This window comes from Microtus pennsylvanicus, chromosome 3 (genome assembly GCF_037038515.1).
Source record: "Microtus pennsylvanicus isolate mMicPen1 chromosome 3, mMicPen1.hap1, whole genome shotgun sequence".
Taxonomy (NCBI): Eukaryota; Metazoa; Chordata; class Mammalia; order Rodentia; family Cricetidae; genus Microtus; species Microtus pennsylvanicus.
In genome coordinates this window covers 111,506,428-111,530,407 of record NC_134581.1, presented here as the reverse complement: position 1 = coordinate 111,530,407, position 23,980 = coordinate 111,506,428, and the positions used below count along the sequence as shown (strand labels likewise).

The 23,980-nt window shown below is 39.7% G+C and overlaps 1 protein-coding gene across 2 annotated transcripts in view; it reads right to left on the bottom strand.

Moving 5' to 3' along the window:
• Nucleotides 1-23,980, bottom strand: part of Dync2h1 (dynein cytoplasmic 2 heavy chain 1) — a 224,895-nt gene that overhangs the window by 35,494 nt on the left and 165,421 nt on the right. For both annotated transcript variants that reach the window (XM_075966861.1, XM_075966862.1), the window contains 7 exons: nucleotides 23,650-23,775; nucleotides 20,946-21,056; nucleotides 19,737-19,892; nucleotides 18,053-18,128; nucleotides 14,964-15,172; nucleotides 12,346-12,450; nucleotides 2,020-2,136 (listed from right to left, as the gene is read on the bottom strand). In XM_075966861.1, coding sequence (XP_075822976.1) covers nucleotides 2,020-2,136; nucleotides 12,346-12,450; nucleotides 14,964-15,172; nucleotides 18,053-18,128; nucleotides 19,737-19,892; nucleotides 20,946-21,056; nucleotides 23,650-23,775 — 900 coding nt within the window. The remainder of the gene's footprint in view (nucleotides 1-2,019; nucleotides 2,137-12,345; nucleotides 12,451-14,963; nucleotides 15,173-18,052; nucleotides 18,129-19,736; nucleotides 19,893-20,945; nucleotides 21,057-23,649; nucleotides 23,776-23,980) is intronic.

Here is a 23,980-nt window from a genome sequence, read left to right as displayed (position 1 = left end):
TGAAAACTTCCTTAATGTGCAGTGTAATGTGCATTTTGAAGTGACTGGTCATGCCAATCTAGATGCATTTCTCTATAGACCCATGTCCATTTCGTTTTTAAGATAAGCTCCTTTGTTAATTACATCTACAAAATAAATACTAAAAAATGCTACTTTTCTACATTATTTAATTAGCAAGGAATGACCCAGTGGGTCCAGAACACAGACACCAATGCTGTCCTCACGCTGTAGGCTTCATAATCATTAATTAGTCTAGGTGTTAGAGTGATTTATAACTTCCTCCATTTCACCAAGCAGGCAAATAGGCAAGAGGATATGAGGTAAAATGGGCAGAACCAATCTAGAAATATACAAAGTCAACAATGTCCTTCTATGTTCCATGCTCCAATACCATATTACATTGAAAGTCAGTGAGAAAACACCTGCTTTCTGTCCTCTTGCTACATGGTTAGTATGGCTTTGTAATACACTATGTTAAACTAAAAGTACATGAAAAGCATTGTTACAGCAGAAAAGGTAGAAAAGCATTCTTTTCCACCCCTGGGGCCATCCGTATTCCCACATTAGAGTTTCGTTTGTAAACAGACTTCATCAGGGTCCTCCTCCTCCCTTCCTCTATTTGCTGGTGTTCACCTTTGACCCACAGCGTCATGCCTAACCTGCCTCTCTGATTCTGGTTCTACTCTCTCAGACAGTCTAGACCCAGGTATGTACACCCCAGCTGGTAAGGTATTGATTTGATTCTGTCCTAATAATGAAAAATAATTCCTTTGTTCATTAAAAACAAAAACAAGTGAGACCAAAAGTCCCAAAAGTGAGACCAAAACTATGGCATTTCACCAGAGTCCACCTGCATGTGGCCCTGGGGTGACAGCTACCTTGTCCCATGGTCAGATTTCCTACAGACTAAACATATTTGTTGGTTTGGAGGGCCTTGCCATGCTGGACAGTCACTGTCCACTGAGCTCCAGCCCCAGTGTTAGGCAATAAGGACGCATTGCTTTCACTTACTTGTTCAAGAGAGAACTGGTTATTAAAGCTGTGACCCACAGGAGGGACAAGTAAGTATCAGCATAGAGCTTATGACCCCGTTTCTTTTTAAATTCCCTTCCACCCAATCTGAAAATAGTTTAAATAAAGACGTTCAAATATGAAATGTTATTTTAAAAATTATATAATTTATTTTTGAAGGGAAAGGTAATAAACGTTGCTCACAGTGAAGGGAGGGTTGTGGTATAAATCTACTCAGCTTTGCTAATTCAGTTCACTGGACAAGGACATTTTCCTCCTTGAATTTAATGAGTGAATGTATTTTTGTCTTTTCCTGACTATACATAGTTACTCTGGTTTTATGGTTGCCTTCATAAGACAAACAGGTATGAGAATTGTGGTTTCTTGGTTTGATATAGGATAGTTTTAGGAAACTCTTCATTGTCCTGTTTCTAATTTCACTTAACTGCAAATGTTGATACATGTTTTAAAATTAACCAACCTAAAGAACTGATGAAGCAGCTCAGTCATCATCATTAGAAGTCACCTCTGGGCCACAGGGTTCTCACCAGTGCTAACCAGCACAGAGCTCTCTGCCCAACAACGGTACTGCTGCTGTCTGCACTCACAGTCACTGCCATGCTGGCTTCTAGTTCCTTCCCTAGTTGGCTTTGCGGTGATATAGTGTGATCTCGACATGAAAAACCCACCAAGTAAGGTAGGCCACAAGAACACAGTGGGGACTTTATAGACTAAAGTGATACCAGAACCATGGTCTACAAAAGGGAACATAAATGAACTTTGAACATAAACAGGTTAATCTATTAATGAAAAGATCTAATAGCCCGAAGGTAATAAACACTTTAAATGTACAGGCAACAGGCCAGTGTGATTCACTGTCCTAGCACCAGTAAACTTCGGATAAGATGGCTGCAGTGAACACGAGTCAAGCAGCACAGCACAGCTCCAGAGGCTGGAGAAAGGGCACAGGGCAAAGAGGTAAAAAATTTCAATCCTTCCGTGACTAACCTGGTTGAGTTTCTTCCAGAGATTGAGGATGGGGGAAAGTTCATTAGACCAGATTTCTCTGTCAAATTTGCAGCCAGCTGTGACAGATCTTCCCAGGATCCTGAGCTGGGAGATAACCTGAGTGAAGAGAGCACATCCAGTGAGTCACTCAGACAGGGAGAGCATGGCGGCGTGACATCTGGAGAGTGCACACACGCGTGCCATCCTTGGGTCGCTATCGTTTTATTTGAACAAGACTGTACAGTTGAGGATAAGCATTCTAAAATTTAACATTGCAACAGTTGTCAGAAAAGAGGCTTTTTATGCAGGAAGTACACACTGTGCCACTATGAATGCCTCCCAGCCTCTCTTCTTGTTCATTTCAAACTCTACAATGCTTTTCATTTCCATTGATTTAAATCTTACCGTTTCAAAATACTAACAATGTATTTAAAAATGCAGCACAGAACAGATACAGAACAAGTGGCTCCTAACTGCTCAAGAGTTGTTTAGATTTTTAATGCTTAATTTTCAGTTTCCATTTCAATATTCCCTCTAAACACAAAGCCCCAAAGAAATACATACAGATCAATTAATTAAAGTGAAGCTAAGTAAACATTACTCCCATTGGGACCTTTACTGCTTTAGCTTCATTATTGTTAGAGTCTTCGTTGTGCTCATCAAAATCAATCACTTGCATTTTCTGTTCTAAATGAGATCATGCCCACTAGGCCTTATGTTAGAAGTGTTCCTACTAATATTCCAACTAACCAGTAAAACGCTGTTACCACGTGGCTTATCTAATACAGCCAAAATGAGCCAAGAAACCCAGCCCATGTCTCCCAAGGCAGCATTTCCATCTGAACCCCCACAGCACGTCTGAGAGATAGAAGCTGTCTGTCTGTGCAGCACGTTTAGATTTCATACTTAGTCTCACTCTTACATTAACAGCCTTGTGATAAACTAAGGACTATAAATCTTTTAGAATGAATGTGCTAAACATACACCATCACACTGTTGGATTCAATTCCTGGAGCTTTTGATTGATTTCCTAGTCTAAAAACATTGTGGAGATTCAGTGTTTGACTTTCTTTATTTCCTGACAAATCGTCTTCATTTGCCGTAGCTGAACTCTACATAGCACCTAATATATTAGCATCCCTTCACTACACAATGTCCCCGGTTGACAGTCAGGAGGTGTGGCATTCTAACTGTGCTAATACTTGCTATCACTTACTGTGTTTTAAATTTATTAAACATAACAGAAAACAAGAACACAAAGAAAAAAAACAAAAGGAATTAAGTACAAATATATTTTTTAAGTATTTAAAAGAAATGCTGACTAGATGACAGAAAGCAAGAACGCAAAGTAAAAACAAAAGGAATAAGTACAAATGCATATCTTTTTTAATTATTTAAAAGAAATATTGACTATCCTGCCAAATGTCCATGCTTCTGTTCTAGAAAGATGGCATGACACACCCACATAATGCAATGATGATTCTGTTACAAGCAGAGAATCACAAAAGAGGGTGCTCCAACACCCAAAGACGTTCCTGTTAGAGAGCGAGCGCGGCTGACTATGACGCATCTGCTAGTTCTACAAATCCTAATGCACTTATTGCTTATAAAGCTGGGGGAAATATCTGGTAACACATTTCAATCCAGTTAGAGTATTTTCTTCAATGGTTTCCTCAAGGTGATGGCAAAGCACGTTCATCTTACTATATATACAAACGTTAACACATATGCCAACATGTTATACACAAAAATACCTAGAGGTTTATTGTTTGAATGTTAGGAAACACAGAACCAAGGGTAAATTTTACTTTGCCCACGTCTATAAAAGTGTCCGTCACATGCAAGCCCAAAGCACAATGGGCAATGATGGGTATTGGCTATTTTTGAGATGAGGTTTCAGCCATGACCCAAAGTGAAACAAGCTGCTACACTAAGAACTCACAGGATCATGTTTCAAGTCAATGTGGTATCAAAGGCCAGAAACTATGCCGAGAGATGCAGCCAACATGATTTTAACACAAGCAAATGTAAAGACGGAACCTCTTTTCAAAAGGTATCTAATAAGCACTGAACTGCATTACCTAAGTAATAGGGACTGCTATACATCATGTGTGCAAATATTTTGGACTTCATTTTGGCTAATGCTAAGTAACTAAAACCAGATGTAGGTCACTTAACTATACAAATGCTTCCTGGGCCACGAGGAGATGTCACTATGATGTTCTGTTCCCTTTGGACAATTGGTGGGCTTCCCAGGCATCCTGCTCAGATCATACCTCTGTAACTAATGACTGTACTAATGAGATGGGTTCTCTACATTAGTCTCTTGGGTGTACAGCCCATGTGATGGCTAATCTTGGTTGTTAACTTGACTACATCTGGAATCAACTAAAACCCAAGCAGATGGGGACACTTGTGAAGGATTTTCTTGATTAGATCATTTAAGGTAGGAAGACAACACCCCCCTTAAATCTGGGCTACACCTTCTAGTGGCAACCCACATAAAAAGATAAGGAGGAAGGGAGCTTTAGTTCTTTGCTTGCTTGTTCTCACTCTTGCTGATAAGTTCACCTATCCTGCCACTGTGGCAATCCTTTCCTGGTGTCAGAACCGACTTAGCCAGGATTCCAGGGTAGACTGAAGACTAACTGAGGCAGCAAGCCCCATGGACTGAACAAGCACCAGATTTTCGGCCTTTCCATATGAAGACAGCCATAGTTGAAGCTGTATCCCACAGCCTATAAGCCATTATAAGCTAATAATTTGCTCTGTATTTACCCTATTAGTTCTGTCCATTTACACAATTTCAACCAAGACACTTCTAGAATACCTCATCTTTCCTAATACTATGCCAATTTTTTTAAAAGAATCATATTCAAAAACACTTTAGCAGTGAATTAGGAAATACGCTTGTTATTTTATTTAGCCATTTCTCAACTAGGTATATGTTGAAAGGAAATGGGGTATATGTGTATACCAAAGTCTACTTAGTTAAAATTGTGTGGCAGATTAATTTTAGGGGCCCCAGAATAGAAACACTCTAAACTCCCTTCATTACTGAGGACTAAACAAACTGTGGTGTGATCAACCAAAGGAGTGATATTCAGCACTTAGCAGGAAGCGACTTCAGATATGCATAAGAACACTGATGAATTTCACAGCTATTCTTAGAAAAATTAGTAAGAAGCTATACAGAGTTGTAACTGTATTATATTTTTTATAAAAAAAAAATCTAGAAAATATAAACTAACTTAGAATGATCAAAACGAAACCAAGTGTTAATTGGGGGAGGGAATATAACATGACAAGGAAATTGGGGGCAATGGAAACGTGTCCACTCTCTAGACACGGTGATGGTCTCACACATGTAAACCAGGGGCAATGGAAACGTGTTCACTCTCTAGACATGGGGATGGTCTCACACATGTAAACCAGGAGCAATGGAAACATGTTCACTCTCTAGACACGGTGATGGTCTCACACGTGCAAACAGGTCAAAGTTTGTAAGCTATACAGACTAAACATCTGTCTTTAGTACATGTCAAAAAAAAAAGTGAGAAAAGTGGTTACTTGGGTAAGGTAGCTTTTAGAACATCTGTCTGGAAAAGCTAAAACATGGGGGTGGTGCCAGTTTAAAGTATTTGTTACTTTGGTGGAAAAAAATGAGAAAGTTACTACTGTATCCTCAGAAAGGCCCATGTACTGAAAGCTTAGTGCCAGCTCATGAACAATCACTGAGCTGAAAGAGAGGAGAAGGAGGGCCCTAGCTTCATCAGTGGATGAACTCACAATGAATGGACTATTGGGCAGGGTTGGAGGTGCATCACGAGAGACAGGACACAATGTCCTTGGTGCCTCTACACTGCCCTAGTGTCTTCCATCTCAATTTCCTGGCACATGTTCCCACCACAGCAAGGGGGTTAGCCAAACTCACACTGGACCTCTGAGGTCAATCTGTCCCCTATGTACTGTGACACAGCAGATATGGTGGCTTTGTCACCATGGGCTTTGAGTCTGGACCTTATGAAGGGACTGCAAAGTTCTAACTCGCGCTAAACTTTCTAATTATTTCTGAGTTCCTCAAATGTAATCCCTGCCTCTTTATTGCCCTCATCCCATTTATCAGGGTAGATTTATTGGCAAATGCCTTCCAAAGAGGCATGGAAACTGCTTCTGTCTCCCTCTGGGGCTGGGTTGGGGCTGTCATATACGACCTCTAATTGTGAAGATGCATGCCATCGTTCACAGAGTAAGACAGGCACTCAACTCTAGGTGTGGATCACACAGATATTCTTTACATGTTTTGAAATTTAAAAATTAGATTCACCATCAAAATTTTCAAAGACATAGGGAGCCATCACTGACATCTAACAGCTGTCAATGTCTTGTACTTGCCTCGCCATCTGCTAGATCCCCGCCCTCAGAGCATGAGCACAACGTGACTATTCCTCTTAACAGACATAAAAATTAATTATTTTGATATAACACCCGCAACATATTAAATATCTTTATTGGTGATTGCTTCAAAACTTTTAAGCCAGATTGTTGGAAGATTAATTTCTAGAAAAGTTATATGGATATGTGGTTTCTTAGTATGTCTTTTTAATGTCATCGGTATGGGTATGTATGAAGTATGGGTCATCAATCACATGTTAATTGAATCCCTCAACTATCTGGCAAGATGCCCTGCAATTTGTACCCTGTGTTGTCATTTAATTTGTTCATTTACCCCATATTTCCAGTCACTGGTTAATAAGTTGTAATGTGTGATAAAATTCAGGTCCATTTGTATTTTTGAACAAATCCTTTGGGAAAGTGTACTTAGTGCTGACTCCAGAAGTCACAGTGTCTGAATGGCTGCTCCACGGTGCAAAGACTCACAGCACACACTTCTCTTGTGGAGGTCCCTGCGGGCTCCCACCCGACGGGGGGCCTTCAGTATCAGCTGTCTTCACTGATACTGCCATTCCCTCTGTTTTTATTATGCTCTTTGATGGAAAAGTTTTCTTCTTTCCACCTTCTTTTTATTACCATCAAGTCAAATTCATAAAAGAGATTAAGATAGCACTTCCCTTAGTTCCTATTTGATAAAATGACTTTATTCCTTATCATGTGATAACCTAATAAAAAGGTTAAAAATCTGGTTTACAAGTGAATTATTTCTACATAGCTTTTAAATGTAGTAAGTATCAAATTAAATACACTGAAAATGTCTACTCACTTTTCTTAGTCTTAGAACTCACAACCGATAAAGTACTCAAAATCAGAGCAGCTACAAAAGGATCAGAAATGCACGTTATGAGGCATGAGCTGTCCACTCACGGCTCTGTGCTGCCTGTGCAGTGCAAAGTCGCAACCAAAGTGCTCCTGAAGTGGAGTTCATATACTCCCAACGGATGTGTACCCAAAGCTGACCCACACTTCACAAATATGTTTATTAGACTTTTCTAGTATCTGAGGGAACCTGGATGAGTCATGCTCACCACAGTCGCTGAATGCAAGTGATTTACTGCAAAAAGTATGCAATCCTATAAGAAAGCCATGTAAAACCTTTGACTACAATTTCTCATAGATTAGACAGGTGAGAATTACGTCTCAAAACCTGCTGCCAATTTAAGCAACAGTCTCCTGCAAATAAACACTTGCTAACGTGCTTAAACCTTACTCTGTACCCCATTCTCCGAACGTCACCACAGTGATCTAGTCACATCCTGTGACTTCATACTGTGTCCTACCCCTCCCTCGCTGCAAAGGCAGAACTGTCCTGTCACTCAAGGGAACAAGTGCACTCTCACAGTATTCAAGAGTGCTCATCAAGGAGAGGATGTCATTAATATGCCAGATGGCAAGGTGATGCAATACAGAGGGTGACCACTTTCCTGCCTGTGAATATAATAATACTGCCTCCCTAAAAACACACATAATAATTCAGGTCCCTGGTAGAAACTGTACTACATGTGTGTACGTATATACATCAGGAGATGTACTCACAAATGTTCTCAGAAACCCTGTTCTAATAATAAAAAAATCTAGAGTAGTTCACATGCTCATCAATAAGGAAAACAACCAATTGTTTAACATTTGTGTGAGGCAATATTGTACAGTAATAGTAAACAATAAAGCTCGACACAACAACAATGCAGATGAATCTTAGGGGAAAGGCTAAAAGAAAAAATTTCTATCACATGTGTTGTGTGTGTATGCATGAGTATATGTCTATATATGCATGCATATATGTGTGCATGTGTGTGTATAACCAAGAGATAAAACATTGCATGCATAAAATGCAACACTTTTAGAAAAGTATAAAATTATAGAAATGTTTTAAATAGAGACAGCTTGACGAGTCCTACAGCACAGAGGCAGAGGGACAGAAGAGACTCACGTGAATTCTACAATGTCACTACAATGCCCTTTTTCTTGGTCAATGATTCATTGTGTTTCATTATGTTGTGATGCTTTTCATCTTTAATTATATGTAGTTAAATATTCAAGAAAGTGCAGGGTCCCATTTAAGGGTATTCTCATTACATTAGCAGATTACCTGGCAGAAACCCTACTCCATAAAATAGCAAATGCTGAAAGGAAAATAGCTGCTAAGCAAGATTGTGACAGTGATCAGGCTGCCTTTTGGACAAGAAGGAATGGGATGATTCAGCAGGTATACAGCTTGCCGTGCAAGTCTAGCGACTTGGGCTTGATGTCCAGTAACTATGTAAAGGTGGAAGGAGAGAACCAATCCCACAAAGTCATCCTCTTCCTCTGTCCTCCTTAAACATGTTATGGCATGTACAATTTCCTTAACACCTCCACACATACACATATGCATGCACGAACACATGAATGTATGAAAGCACACACATGTACACGCTTCAATTTTTAAAAAAGGATGAAAGATAAAGAATGATTTCAAAGGCAATCAAAAACTGAAATGATTCATGACCATCTGAGAAGGCTGAGAAGACATGCCTCAAACAAAGACCACAACAACAAAAAGAAGAGGAAAAGGATGCTGCTAAGGGATCCCATGGGAGAAGTGGAAGAGCACTAGGCTATCATGACAGCACGAGGCAGGACAAGTCCCACCGGAAGGGTACAAACACAAATGACAGATAAAGAACCACACATCAATATAGTAAGTTGTTAAGCTAACAGGTGAACAAGAGCAGAGGAAAAGGGCACACAATACACCAAACTAGAAAAAAAACTTTCTAATTATCTAATTATATTAAATTATAAAATATAAAATTATATAAAAATAAACTTCTTCAATTAAGATCAGAATGGATTTTTAAAAATATTAACCAACAAGCAAACATACAAACAAGGCTCAAGAATATAGGACTTCCCACAAAAAACTCCCTTTCCAGTGAACACACAGAAACTCGGGATGAAACTGTGAAATAAGGTACGCCAAGGAAAAGAAGAGAAGTATTCTTATGGCTGACAAAATGGACTTTGACACAAAGTCTGTAACGAAGCTAGGAAGGTCAATATATAGTGATCAACTGATCAACAGAAAAATATAATGGCAATAAATACATGCATCTAATTTCAAAGCAGTCAGTTTTATAGAACACAGAGTTCAACACTTAAAGAAAGAGATCCCAACATAAAACTGGTAAATATACCTAAAACATACCAAAATACAAGGTCCTACATGTTACTTTATGTGATGCTAAATATAAGTAGGTCGGCTAAAAATCATGGCTGGAAACAAGGAGGGCATAGACATATATGATGGAGACCTGAGGAAGAGGCACATTCTCGAACTCAAGGGACACTTTAAATGAGAAAACAAACAGGAACTGGAGATTGTCTTCACTGGCAGAGACGGAAAGCTCATTTGTTCTAAGGAACAATATTTTTATAAATATATGTTCAAATTGTTTTGCAATGATTGGAGAATGAGCACTGAAATTTCAAAACAGTTAATATACTTAATGACAAAACAGGAGGAAACAACAACTTAAGAAGTGTTGGATAAGCAACAGTAGAGTATAACCACGTAGACTTAACTAAGTGCCTGCAAAGAATGAATGTAAGTGTTTAAAGCCTGCTGGAGCCTCCATCTACAGACTATGCTAAGAACCTCTGAAATGGCTCATTCCATATCATTTGCACCTGCAAAGATCCATGTTACTAAGCACATGCATGCGTGAGGGCCAGTTGCAATAGGAAATGGTAAAGAAGAATAACTCAAGATAAATTCAAACACCGTTCTATTACATGGCGAGTGAGATAGCTCAGCAGCTAGGAGTAGACTACTCTGGCAGAGGATCCAAGTCTGGTTACCAGTGCTCAAGTCATCAGCAGCTAGGAGGACACCACTCTGGCAGAGGGTCCAAGTGTGGTTACCAGTGCTCAAGTCATCAGCAGCTAGGAGGACACCACTCTGGCAGAGGGTCCAAGTGTGGTTACCAGTGCTCAAGTCATCAGCAGCTAGGAGGACACCACTCTGGCAGAGGGTCCAAGTGTGGTTACCAGTACTCAAGTCAGGCAGCTCACAACAACCTGCATGAGAGCTCAGCAGCCAGGAGTACACTACTCTGGCAGAGGATCCAAGTGTAGTTACCAGTGCTCAAGTCAGGCAGCTCACAACTACCTGCATGTAACTGCAGCCCCACAGCATCTGATACCCTCCTCTGGCTCCACAGGCACTGCCCTACAGTCCTCTACAAGCCCGCACTCACAGACGCACATACATACGAGGGGCTGTGCTCCTATCTGAAGAGAGACAGAGAAGGAGGAACAAGGAGGAGTAGATGGCAGGGACAGGAGGAACTGGGAGGAGAGGAGGGAGTGGAACCTTTGGTTGGGGTATAAAAAAACAGAAAGAAAGCAAGAGGTGGGGAAAGAGAGGCTGGAGAGACAGTTCATCAGCCAAGAGTCCTTGTTCTTCCAGAGGACCTGGCTGAGCCCTCAGTCCCCCAAATCATGTATCTGAAACTGCAGTCTAAGGAATCTGATGTTCTCTCTGGCCTCTGTGGGCACAAGGCATGCACATGGTGGACAGACAGACGTGCACGCAGGTAAAACACATATTTAAAACAAAACACTGGTGTGCAAAGTACTTCTGTAGATGTGTTGCTTTTATTGGTTAATAAATAAAGCTATTTCAGCCAGTGGCTTAGAGCAAGGTGGGAATTTCAAGCACAGATAGAGGAGAAAAGAAGGCAGAGTCAGGGAGACACCGTGTAGCCACCAATGGAGAAAGACACCTGTTGGAGCCTGCCGGCACCTTGCCAGTAGGAACAACCTTATGGTGATGCACAGATTAATAGAGATGGGTTGATTTAAAATATAAAGGTTAGCTAGACATATGCATAAGCTAATAGTATTGTAATTATATAGTTTCTGTGTGATTATTTCCGGTCTGGGTGGCCAGGAAATGAACAAGCAGTCTCCACCTACAAAACAGTAAAGAAAAATTTCTAAAGAAGAATAAATCAGAAAGCCTGAGTTAAAAGTCCAGCTCTGCCCTAGATCTTGGGCATCTTAAAATAAACAATCTCTGTGTCTCTTTCCTCAATTGTTAAAAGGTAAAAGTAGCAGCTCCTATTTGAAAGAGTCAGTGAACAGTGAATAAGCCCCTGAACACAGCACTGGGAAGGGCTTCAGACTTGGTGAGGTCGGTAAACAGGAGCTGTTCAAGTCACCGAGCGGCAACAACATAAGCCCTATAGACAAGTTGTTCCTGTGTACTGTGCTTCAGAGTAAGCGCTTGTCTCAACGCTAATGGCTTATCGAGAAGTCAGTGGACCATGAGGAGTCACATCACATGGGAGTTTTGTCATACACTTCTGCCTGCTTCCTCTGGCTCCCGTGATGTCAGCAGTCTCCACCAGACTACCTTGTTCAGAGGCCTAAAAGCAATGCTCTGAAGCCTGGGAAGACATTTGCTCTTTAGGCTGTCCTCAGACATTTGGTCACAGTGACGGAACACTAACTATCTGATTTCAAAAATCAAAGTTATGTAATATCCAGTAATGAATTCATATCAGACAATATCTTCTATAAGACAATGCAAAAAGAAAGAATAGGTATTTAATTCTACATTCTAGAACAGTATTAAATTTGGTGGCAAGTTCACTCATACAAGTTACATTTAAAGTAATCATATTAAAGTCTTTCACAGGAATAAATCAAATGTTTAAATGAAATTGATGTATTCAGTGTTATTTAGGAAATATACCAGGGTAAAATCACTTGACACCTTTAAAACTGAAGGTAAAAATGGAGTGTTCTCTGTTAAATGAAATAAAGTTGTAAGGAGTGGTTGTGCTCAGGAGCAGCATGTTCTGAGAGCCCACTCTGGCACCTCACCTGAGAACTGGTCATGCGCTGAGATGAGCGAGCGATGTTGGCGGGCAGACCAAAGAAACTGGGTTTATCATCTTCAGGGAGCTTCTCAATGACAGCCCGATAGTCCTACAGGTAACGAAGGAAAAGCTAGTCACTGAAGACAAACTTACAAACACAAAAATCACACGGTGGACAATGGACAAACTACTAAATAAGTGATCACATTTCATATTTTCTGGATAAACACTTCTACAGTGTTCTGATCCCCTAGAGCAAGTGCTGTCACTGACACTCTGTGCATTAACTGCTCGGTGCTGTATTTTCTTGTTCCAGTTCCTTACATGCAGAATCTCCAAGTGGATTCAAACATACATAGTGGATCTGCTGACCATGTGTAAGAGGCTAGGCTAGATGTATTTAAGGAGTCTTAATTTCTTACAGCACACGAAAGCCCACCTGCAGAGTTCAGCTCCTACATATCTCACAATCACTGGTTGCTTTATTTTAAAACAACCTATAATCACAACCTGGTGTTCCACTGCTGTCACCAGGCAGTCCCACCTGCACACCTGTTTTCTGTCACTGGGGAAGTGGGTGTTGACACACAATAATAACCCATTGATGATCTCATGCTAAGGATCACTCTGAGGACTGCGTACACTTCCTTGGCACCAGTCTAACACTTAACTTATTCCTAATATTAGATGAAAACTCAAGGGGAGACCAAGAAAACACTCATTCACTTTGGTCCAAAGCAGAGAGTTATTCTCATAGAGGTAAATTACACTAAAGTAATATATGCACACATATGCAACTACACAGCATCTGCTGAGCAAGGGCAATTTCTTTTCATTCTGTCTCATCCTTGGTAGCTGCCCTTGAAGAAAACAGTAAAATTCCAGGAAGCCCGGGATTAGGATGTCCTCTGACAGTCTGTCCTTCAGCTCTATGACTGTCAATTTCCTCCCAGCGCCTGTTACATACATACACAGAGCATGTGTGCATTTGCAGTCTCATGGGCACATTCCCAGCCCTCTGGGAAATGTGACAGCCAAAGGAATAGGACAGAAAGCTGAACAGAGACTGTTATAAATCTGATGAAATTAAAACTATTACCTGTGAAAAGTTAAACACTTGATTCATTCCAAACTATGCTCTAGACTGGTTGGAGGGGTTTGTCTTCTGAGACTGACTTGCTAACTAGCAGCATGGCAGTCACCAATCCCAAGAACAGATCCTCACAGAGACACAAGATGTCTACCGTACACCATCATTTACACAAAGATTAGGCGATTGGAAATCAGTACAAAGCCTCTTCTGTGAAACAAGTAGTAGCTAGAAGAAGCAGGATCAGGGCGTGTGGCTGGCTGAGGATACTACAAGCTGCTTATACTCATGTGTCTAAGATATAAAAGTAATTACTTGCACACCTATTTTGTGCACATTACTGCATGAATTTTATTATTGGAAATAAGTTTCAAATGATACAAACCTACAACTTGTTGGGAGAGATCACCTGAAAACACAGACATTCGCTCATCTGCTCTGCTGTTCTAGTACCTGAAACTAGTATCACACCGTGTCCCTTTCCACAGTACTTGGAACGGTACTGGCTCTGAACAGGACACTGTTGAGTGTTTAGGTAAATAAAGGACACACGAATCAAGCAGTCTTGTTATTAACAACAGCAATTATATTCAATAAGTACCAATTTTAACAGTACTTCTTAGGCTTTTGGGTTTTTTTTCAAATCAAGAATATTTTTTTAAATATTTATTTATTTATTTATTATGCATACAATATTCTGTCTGCAGGCCAGAAGAGGGCACCAGACCTCATTACAGATGGTTGTGAGCCACCATGTAGTTGCTGGGAATTGAACTCAGGACCTTTGGAAGAGCAGGCAATGCTCTTAACCACTGAGCCATCTCTCCAGCCCCCTCAACTCAAGAATATTTTTGAAAAATTACTTGAGTAAGGAAAAAAATCACAAAATCAGAGTAATATATAAATCAAGCACATATGCTCTTCTTTGCAATTCATGAAGAAATGGCACAGCACCTTCTTTAGTAAAAAGTCATGTAGCACATATACAAACACAGGCTTATGGGAAAGCAGACACAGTTGGATTCTATGGGCTATATTTAGCACATGCCACAGAAATGGTGAGTAGCATCCAGAGCTTGCATGTCAGGACTTGAGGCAAAAACTCTTGCTTGCTAAAATAAACACACATGTAAGCAACAACGGCCACAGATAAATGAACAGCCTTTTTTTTTTTTGTACTGTTTAGGTCTGTTCCACATATCTATGCCTATCACAGACTGAAGCTAGGCAGGCTTTACAGTAAGATATATTTTGTATTCCTTGCCATTCCAGAAGTGGTACAGTTCCCATTATAGCTCTTCACAGAAGCCTAGCATCAAGTGAGTTTCTTTGGCACCATACTCCCAGTTTGTCTGCATACTATCTTACAATCACAATGACCAATCACTTAAACCAAGTTTTTATTGATGCAAGTTCTAAAAATCAGAATGTGTATTGCCAAAACAAACAATCTGTACTGCAAACATATTCATCATACAATTCATGTATGTACAGGTCCAGAAAATGCATGGGAAGTTATTATTTCTACCTACCAAAATGCTGCAGGAGTTTGGGAGAGATATGGAATATGGAAAAATGCTTTTCTTGTTCCTTTGGTTTGGTACATCAATTACAGAAGAATTAAAAAACTGCTTCAAGTATGACTGAAGAACCCTGAGGTCAAAACAGTTATCTACGCGGCCTCCATAGATAGCATTTTCAAGTAAGCCATGTACAAATTCCCACTGGACATCTTTGGTACCTATGAAAAAAACAGACACCTTTATTAGTTCTACTTTTAAAAAGATTCTCTTTATTCTTCAGAATTTCATCCAGGCATACAATGCCCCCTTCCCAACTTTATTCCTTTCTTTCCCTTTGGAAGCCTGCCAAGTCCAGTCAGTGCTGCCTGTGCATGCATGGACACGGGGCATTCACTGGCACGGCGCTTGGCACTCCTACAAGTGGCCAGTCCTCCAGGAAAGAATGATGTTTTTCCTTCCCAAGCAGGTGCTAGTAGCTCCCCAGGAAGGCATGAGGTCTGCACATCATCCACTCTGTAGATGCTGGGATTCCTTCTGCTTTCTTATGGAGGAAGCAAAAGCTCTGTGAGCTCACAGGAATCAGGCCATGTCCAGAAGACAGCGCTTTACAGTGCCCCCAGCCTCCAGGTCTTACCTTCCTTTTATTCACTTTTAAAATAAAAAAAAAAGATTTAAATCACTAGGATATGGCAATATACTTAATATAACTTAATGATTTCTTTAAATGGCCATTAAATATTAGTAAAGATTTTCTTTCCAATGATTTTACACCTATCAACTCAATCAAGCTAAGAAAATGACAGCTGAGATCTAGGAGGCTGAGTCACCATGAGGAAATCACAGGATCCTACAGCTCTAGAACATAAACCGCACATTCTGAATACAAGGCCATCCAGTTTTCTAACCACATAGTAATGGTGAATTAATTTGGAGACACCTTGGAAAAACCTGTTCCAAATGTAACACTATCTGGAAAGGCTGTCCCGTGTCAGCAAATATGTAGACGCAGCGTACACGATCACTCGTGCTTGGTGAAACAAGCAGCTCCCAAGACAACCTGACTAAACGAGGAGCTGCAGCAGGTCCTCACACAGGGTCTGTGCCATGCTACAGACTACAGTCAGCTCTGCTATTCTAGGAAGAGAAACGGAGCATGGCGGGAGTGCAGATGACGGACAGAGCCCTTAGGCATCGTGCCCATTGCTACAGCACCAAGAGACACACACAAGGGGAAGCTGCCTTCTACAACAGTACTGAGTTCTGCACTAGAGACTTATGCAATCCAGTAACTAGAATAAACATGTCATTATATTCAGATAGCCAGTTAGCTTCACTGGCATTACTGGTTTGCTGCTGCTGCTCATTTAATATACTTATATTTTCCTATTTACTATTGCTATTTCACCGCTATAAAATTCAGAGACAGGCAAAGCAAAGGAACAAAAGCAATGCTACTGTAAGCCTCGAGACACAAGTGATTTATGTTGCATTCTGCAGAATTAGCAGAGGAATGAGAAATTGTCCCCAGCTGACACCTTACTATCAATAGCAACTATAATGCAGGGAACTTCACTATGGTCCAGTTTCCCATCCAACCTTCATATTCACTAACGGACACAGTCATAATGGCAGGCAATGCTAAATAGTTTACCAAGCAATGCAGAAACAAGTTTATAAAGTAAAAATGCCAGCATATGAAACAGATTGAGGAAATTTTATATTTAAAAAAATCTTGTTTTTTTTTAGAGATGCTCTCCAAACATTCGTTGCTTAAGAGAACTTAAATCATGAAAAGACAGCCAACAATTTTAACCCAGTAAGTGTGCTAAAGGGTAGCTGCTCCATGTGGTTTTCTCAACCCAGGCATTCATCCTTAACCCTTTGCTAAAAACAGACTACAGAATTAGTCTAATGCCTGTGACAGACGCCATGGTAGAGTTAACATGCAGGTAAGAAATGAAGGACAGACATTCCCTCGCCCTGCCAGCATCACACGCTAGAGTGCAGTAGACAGAAACAAAGCAGCACACAAACGGGCAGTGTTCTGTTCACTTCACAGTCTGAACATGTTTTCACCCTCACAAATGTGCAAATAAGCAGATGGGTATTAGGCAGTTCTGAGTTATTATAACAAGAAAGCAAGAAGGAAGGTAACAAAAAGATCCTCTGAACATACTATCAAGAAAATGCTTTGATGGAGAAGAAACTTCTAAGCGGGGATGCAAATGACAGAAGTGAGACTGCAGAGAGGAGCCTTTCGGGGAAGAGACCTGTCTCAAATGGGAAGCCCAAGTGGCTGCATAGTTAAGGAAGGAAGCCAAGTCTTACCTTTCCAGATGGATGGCTTCACAGTATGGAGCATGCTCAAATGGGGCAGGAGCATGGGAGACCAGGAAAGAAGCTGCACACATACACAATGCTAAGGCTTTAGTGCAGGCAAAATGAACCATAATGTGACATGAAGGAAGGAAGGAAGGAAGGAAGGAAGGAAGGAAGGAAGGAAGGAAGGAAGGAAGGAAGGAAGGAAGGAAGGAGTACTTAAATTTAGATTTCTATCAGTCTAATCTGTTCTCTGATCCACCATGTGTCTAAGCTTTAATGGCTCCTGTCTCAGCAATGGACAACTGGATCTAGGGATTCGAGTGCTACTGGCTTCAAGGAAGCCAAGGGCTACATGGCCCTATGGGATGAAGTCCCAGGTTTCATCCCTGCACTGTTTCAGTAGACTGACTTAGGAATCCCACCAGGACTCTGCAAATTCTCGGTTCTAGTTCTGCTCTGCTGTTATCCAGAGCATTCGTTCATTCCTTAGAAAGAGATCTGAACAATTCAGTTGAGCCTGAAAATTTTGTAGGCCACAAAATGGACACAAGCTCTTTCTAGATCTGTTTCCTGGAAACTATTGGTAAGTCGGAATTCTAATGCATTATATCAAATCAATGACCCAACCCAAGAACCTTCAGATCACAGGCATAGAAATCAGGGCATTAAAATACAAAACACAAAGCAAAACCCCAGATGTGTGATGGGAATTAGCCACTTAGGTAAAACATGTGCAGCAGTACAAGTCTGGCTTGGCTTTGTTTCTAAAAGCTTACCATCGAAGAGCCTGTCAATGATGTTGTACCCAGCCCGAAGATCTGATAAAGAAAACTCATAAAACTTGGTCCAACCCTATCAAAGAAAATTTAAGACACAGTAAAATCAAAGACATGCATCAGACATCACCATCCTCAAAAATTTAAGAAAAATCACTCACTATATACTAAAAAATAAAATCTTTAAAAATCAATGCAGCATATGTTTAAAATAGTATTTTTAAAAATTTAATGACCTCAGAAACATGAAAATGAGTTTGTAATTCCACTCCAGTTTTGTTTTGTTTTTTTTTTTGGTTTTTTTTTTTTTTTTGGTTTTTCGAGACAGGGTTTCTCTGTGGTTTTGGAGCCTGTCCTGGAACTAGATCTTGTAGACCAGGCTGGTCTCGAACTCACAGAGATCCGCCTGCCTCCCAAGTGCTGGGATTAAAGGCGTGCGCCACCACCGCCCGGCTCCACTCCAGTTTTTATCACTATGCACACAGCATAGAGAGCACAAATTGATGTAGTGCCTTTCTTAATCTATATACCACATGCACAGTAATGTGTTTCCTATACCTTCATGCTCCAGAACTAAACATTTTGTCCACAAACAAGAAACAACTGCCAAAATAAGTCCTAAAAGTATACGTTGTTTCTGTACATTAATTTATACAAACAACTACCTAACAGCTGTGATGTTTATGTAAAAACACACCTAAAACATGATACTACAGAACAATAATGTAAGATACAAAAGTAATTTCTATGGGGTTTCCATTAACTACACTAATTATATAATTGATTAAGTTCAAACTAAAATTTTTAAAACTTGCATAATGTTAGTATTGATTAACCATTCAAAATACCTCATAAATGTTCATTACAGATAAGATTCCAAGTACGTAAGAAAAAAACCCAAACATGAATCTATTTCCTTGTAGCTTTTCCAGGCAAGCGCAGAGACAAATACACGTAAAACATATCTCTATAAGGTTTGGTGGTAAGAAACATATGTGCTACCTATATGAGAAAAATCTGACCCAATCTAGGAGATAAGAGGAAAGAATATAATGATTAGAAAAGTGATATTTTGAAAACAGGAAGAGATTAACAGTTTTGAATTGGATCCAATGGAAGCGGAAAGAGACTGGCTTTGATCTGAAGGATATGTAGATCCCTGAAAGAACGTCAGGCTGGGAAAGGGTTACCAAGTAACTAAGAAGCAAAAATCGTAGTACTTTAATCATGCTCCCTACTAGCTTATGGCTACACACATTGGAGTTATGTTTTGAGATAGACTAGTACCTGATAATGGATTGAGGAGAAAGGTGAGCAGATGATACACCAAGAACAATTCCTGAGATGCTAACTTGAGAAAGCAATGAGGTGTGAAGGCATTTAACTAAGGCTATCCTGGAGGAAACAGGTATGGGAGGTTTAATTTTTGAAATTTGAGATACCTGCTAAGATATCCACCACAGGAGTAGTACTTGATGCTCACTGGCTACCTCCACTGGGTCACAGGCTGGCCTTTGGTCATCAAATCAATGGTACATTAAGCATATAACCAGACATTATACAGTGTAGTGAGCTAACAGAAAAACACTAAATTAAAAAACCAAACAATGACATAACCCCACCTTTACACACTAAATTATAAAAATCCTAATAAATGTATTAAGTTCCATCAAAACATAATTACCTGTGGAATATAATTTCTTCTTTCTTGACAGGCAGCGTGAAACCATGCTAAACTAAAAAGAGCATGAGCCCGGTGCAGGTTATCTTTTTTACTAATTTGCTCAGGAGTCCAAGACTCATAAGTACGCATCAAATTCTTCTTCAAACCTGGGGGTGACTAAAAGAATAAGATATGAACATACATCCTACCGCTTAAAACATTACACACAAAGGAGACCTGTTTCAACACACAAAAGCCCAATTTAATTTTCTGTTACTGCAAAGTATACAAATATAAAAGCAGCCTTAAACCTTGCACCAAATAGTTCATATTATTTGCTAATCCATAGAATTTTCAAAATAAAATAAATCTTGATCACCAAAGGTATTCAAAATAACAAAGTAAATTTCATGTGATCATTAAGAATTTCCTGTTTACCAAACCAAAATTGCCATTTCTAATACAAGTGTGATGCTGAATGCTAACAGGAGAAAGGAGGGGCACAGTTTTTAAACCTTTGAGTCAACCTATTATGATGACTAAGAAGTTACAGACTATATCTTGAAAATACAATAATTCACATAACAAGTAAGATGGATCTGGCTGTAACTCAAATTTGGGGATATATAGATAGGTAGATGTGGTTGTAGTTTGTCTAGATCAAAATAAAATAATGAAGTTAAAAAGGGGGAAAGGAAATGCAATATACATTTCTTCAGAGAAGATGCACAAACATTCAACAAGCGTGAAAAGACTAAATACCACTAGTCGTCATGGAAACACATGTCAAAATCTCACGGATTTATCACCTAGCATCTATCAGGATGACCACCAGGGGGTTATTAAAAACAGATGTTGGCAAAGACGCAGAGAACGTGAGCGTTCTTAGTGGGAACATAACCACTATGGAAGCACAGTGGGGAAAGTACAAAGGGACTTCAGAAAGTTAAAAGTCGAATTGTCAAGTGATCCAGGAAATGATTAAGATGATAAATTTTGCATTGTGGAGTCTGTTTTCTTTCTATAAACAGCAATAACAAAATGATAAATAAAATTTGGAAATAACTTTAAAGCCTTTTTCTACCATCTTATGCTATTTATGTAATTTATTCCTCATGAAATATTAAAAATTTTTATAGTTTTGAATAATAGATGTTTGCATAACTTTAAAGGCAATGTACAGATTATTGCTCTTCTATACCTCAGGATAGGACTTGGGAATCATTTTACCTCATATGTTATCTTCAAGCTTGACTGGAGTAAAATGGGGGTGAAGTTAGGGTGAACCTCCGCAGTGAGCCACAGACGAAAGGTATCTTTAGGTTGAAGAGTATTCAATTCCTTTTTAAAAACCAATAAATATTTGTCATACTTTGATGTTTCTTAATATTTGGATTTATTTAACAACAGCTAAGCAATACATAATAAATAGGAACATGAGTCTGGTCAGTTATTCTGAGCTGACATCCGATCTTTGCCATTTACTTGCTGTGTGACCTTGGGATCTACAATGTATACCAACCACCTCTAGGCACGTAGATACTCCGCGGATTATGGCAACCTGGTCACGAAGTGCCTGCAGTACAAAGTCAACCTCAGCTATAGGTACTAAGCCGAAGCTGCCAGCTAGACTCTAGCCTCATTGTTCCATTCCCATTTTCAGTTATGCAATGTTAGCAATGCCCTACAAAGTCAGTTTTAAAGGGCAACACACAGTTCACCTGCCCTCACCCTTCATATCATATATGTAAGTTATTTACTCAAAGCATTCTTCTTTCTGGGTATACCCCTTTTCGTAACTTGATAACTTCTTTCTGTTGCCATATAACCTAAGCACCATGTTTCGGTGGAACATCCTCTCCAGTCCTCACTACCGCAGCTCCAACTTTATCAGTGTTAATGAAGGTACACACTCATCACCCAGCAGTTATGTGTTAGTGTGGTCTGTCTCCAGGGGAAATCTGCAGGCAACCAGCCCCCACGCACATCTTGGCTTCCCTTCATATACTCAACAAGTATCTACTGCTCGAGTGAATGAGCCACAGCGCAGTCTGGGGTACAGAGTGAAACCCTGTCAAAAATAAAGCAAACTACAACACTCTGATTGCTCTAAAAGACAATGAAAACGACAAAAACATATATATAATCTTCATTAAACTCTAATATTCATTATCAGTGTCATGGAAAAGGATAGCTAGGAGCAAAAAGAATAGCAAAATCATGGCCATTGTGCTGGCTAAAAATTAAAAATGATAAAATGTATTCACATCTCACACTTTTAAAATATGAAGTTTAAACAGAATTTTGCACATCTATAAAAATTAAAGAGAAATGGTACATTTGTTGTTTGGCTATATTTCCAATATGCTTGTAAATTTTGAGCTGAACCACTTAAGAGAAAAAAAGGAATAAAAACATTGTTTTTCAAGATTTGGATTATCATCTACTCTATATGTTTCAGAGAGTTCGAGCTAAGATTTGATTATTATGTTGAATCAGTGTCTCTCAACCGTTTCTAACAGAAAGCAGGATTACTGGTCCTTAGACCCTAAAATGCATGTGAGTTGTTCGATACATTTTATATACTAGTGGTTTCCATGGAAAGCATTACGTGAATATTCAGATAGCTTTGGTTTCAAATCTATTTCTATTGATTACAAGTAACAGAACCAGGAGCTCATCAGCTTAGTTGTTGTCTCAATTATAGATGTATCAATTACCTATTCTTCACAAAGTGCTGTAATTGCCAATTTATGAGGACTGTATACTTCTAAACATTTCACAAGGATATGAGGCCAGGCCTCATCTACTGTTCTGTTTGATTCTATTTAAGATACTACTCAGCTGGTTTAATTCAATATTAATTACTAACCCCTCTGGTAAGAACTTTTCTCTGGCTCCTTAAATCCTAAGCCTTTCTAAGTCATTGAACTCTACCTCCCTACACTCCCTACATAGCCCTCTTTGTACTGTCAAAGGCACCTCACACCCTCTAGCCATACATACCTCCACACCCTCGTCTACTGTGCTGCTAATTACCCAGGATGCCTTTCCTCTGTCTCACGAGAGCCACACTCTGCTCAGGCTTCAGGAGCATCTCTTTTTTAGAGTTATGTCTCCCAAGAGTAAGACCTTTCTTAACTGGGTAACAGACTTAATACAGGTTTCCCTTTCCAACATATCAACCACTTTGTTCTGTCTTCAGATGATTTTCCTCCTGGGGCCAAGTGAGTAAAATGAGATCATTGCTTCAGTTTACACTAGCTTTAATAAGTGCCTAAGAAACTCTGTGATTTCAGAGACAGACAACAAAACAGGAGCATATGCGATGGTATAAAGAGATCTTCGGCAATCCATTAAAGCATCTCCTACCTTCTTTCTGTAAAAATTTCCCATGCTTCTGTCAATCTTAATCAGTAATTTCTTGGATTCCCTTATCCACTCTTTAAAAGGACAGGACTTTGCAACTTACTACTAAAAGATCAATTTTGTTTGGCACACATACAGTTTTCAAAAATGAATAGGCCTACAATTATCTTATCAAGTACTACCTTCCCTAAACGCGACACACATCACTCGATACTGATGCTTCGTGTTCCTGTGCCATGTCCATCTCAAGCTACCTGTGGTGGTTTGAATGAAAATGACCCCCATAGGCCCATAGGGAGTGGCACTATTAGGTGGTGTGGCCTTGTGTCATGAGGGAGGAACGCTTTGAGGTCTCAAATGTTCAAGCCAGGTCCAACGTCTTCCTGCCTTCCAGCTGCCTGTGGGACCAGATGTAGAAATCTCGGTTCCTTCTCTAGCACCATGTCTGACTGTGCATTGCCATACTTCCTGCCGTGATAAGCCAGCCCCCAATTAAATGTTTTCCTTTTAAGAGTTGCCATGGTCTTGGTGTCTCTTAACAGCAATAGAAACCCTACGACACTACCTTCTCCAGAACTGGAAGCCAAGACACCACAAGATGTAAGTTCTTCAAACAGAGCCAGTCTCCATTCCGGGCACATTCTTTTAGCATTTGTATTGCTAAATCAGCTTGACCTTGACCCATAGCAACCTACACAAACAAAAACCCCAGTAGAAAGTATCAGCTAAAACATTCTAAAATAACATTTTCAAAGAAGGATAATAAATTCTAAACCTCCACAACTGGCTTTAAGAAAAATCAAAAACAAATACCAAGAATTAATCATCTTTTCTAAGAGCAATAAACAATTCATAGTTTAGAGTATAAGTTTTTATCTTCCCGTCAAAGTCACTGA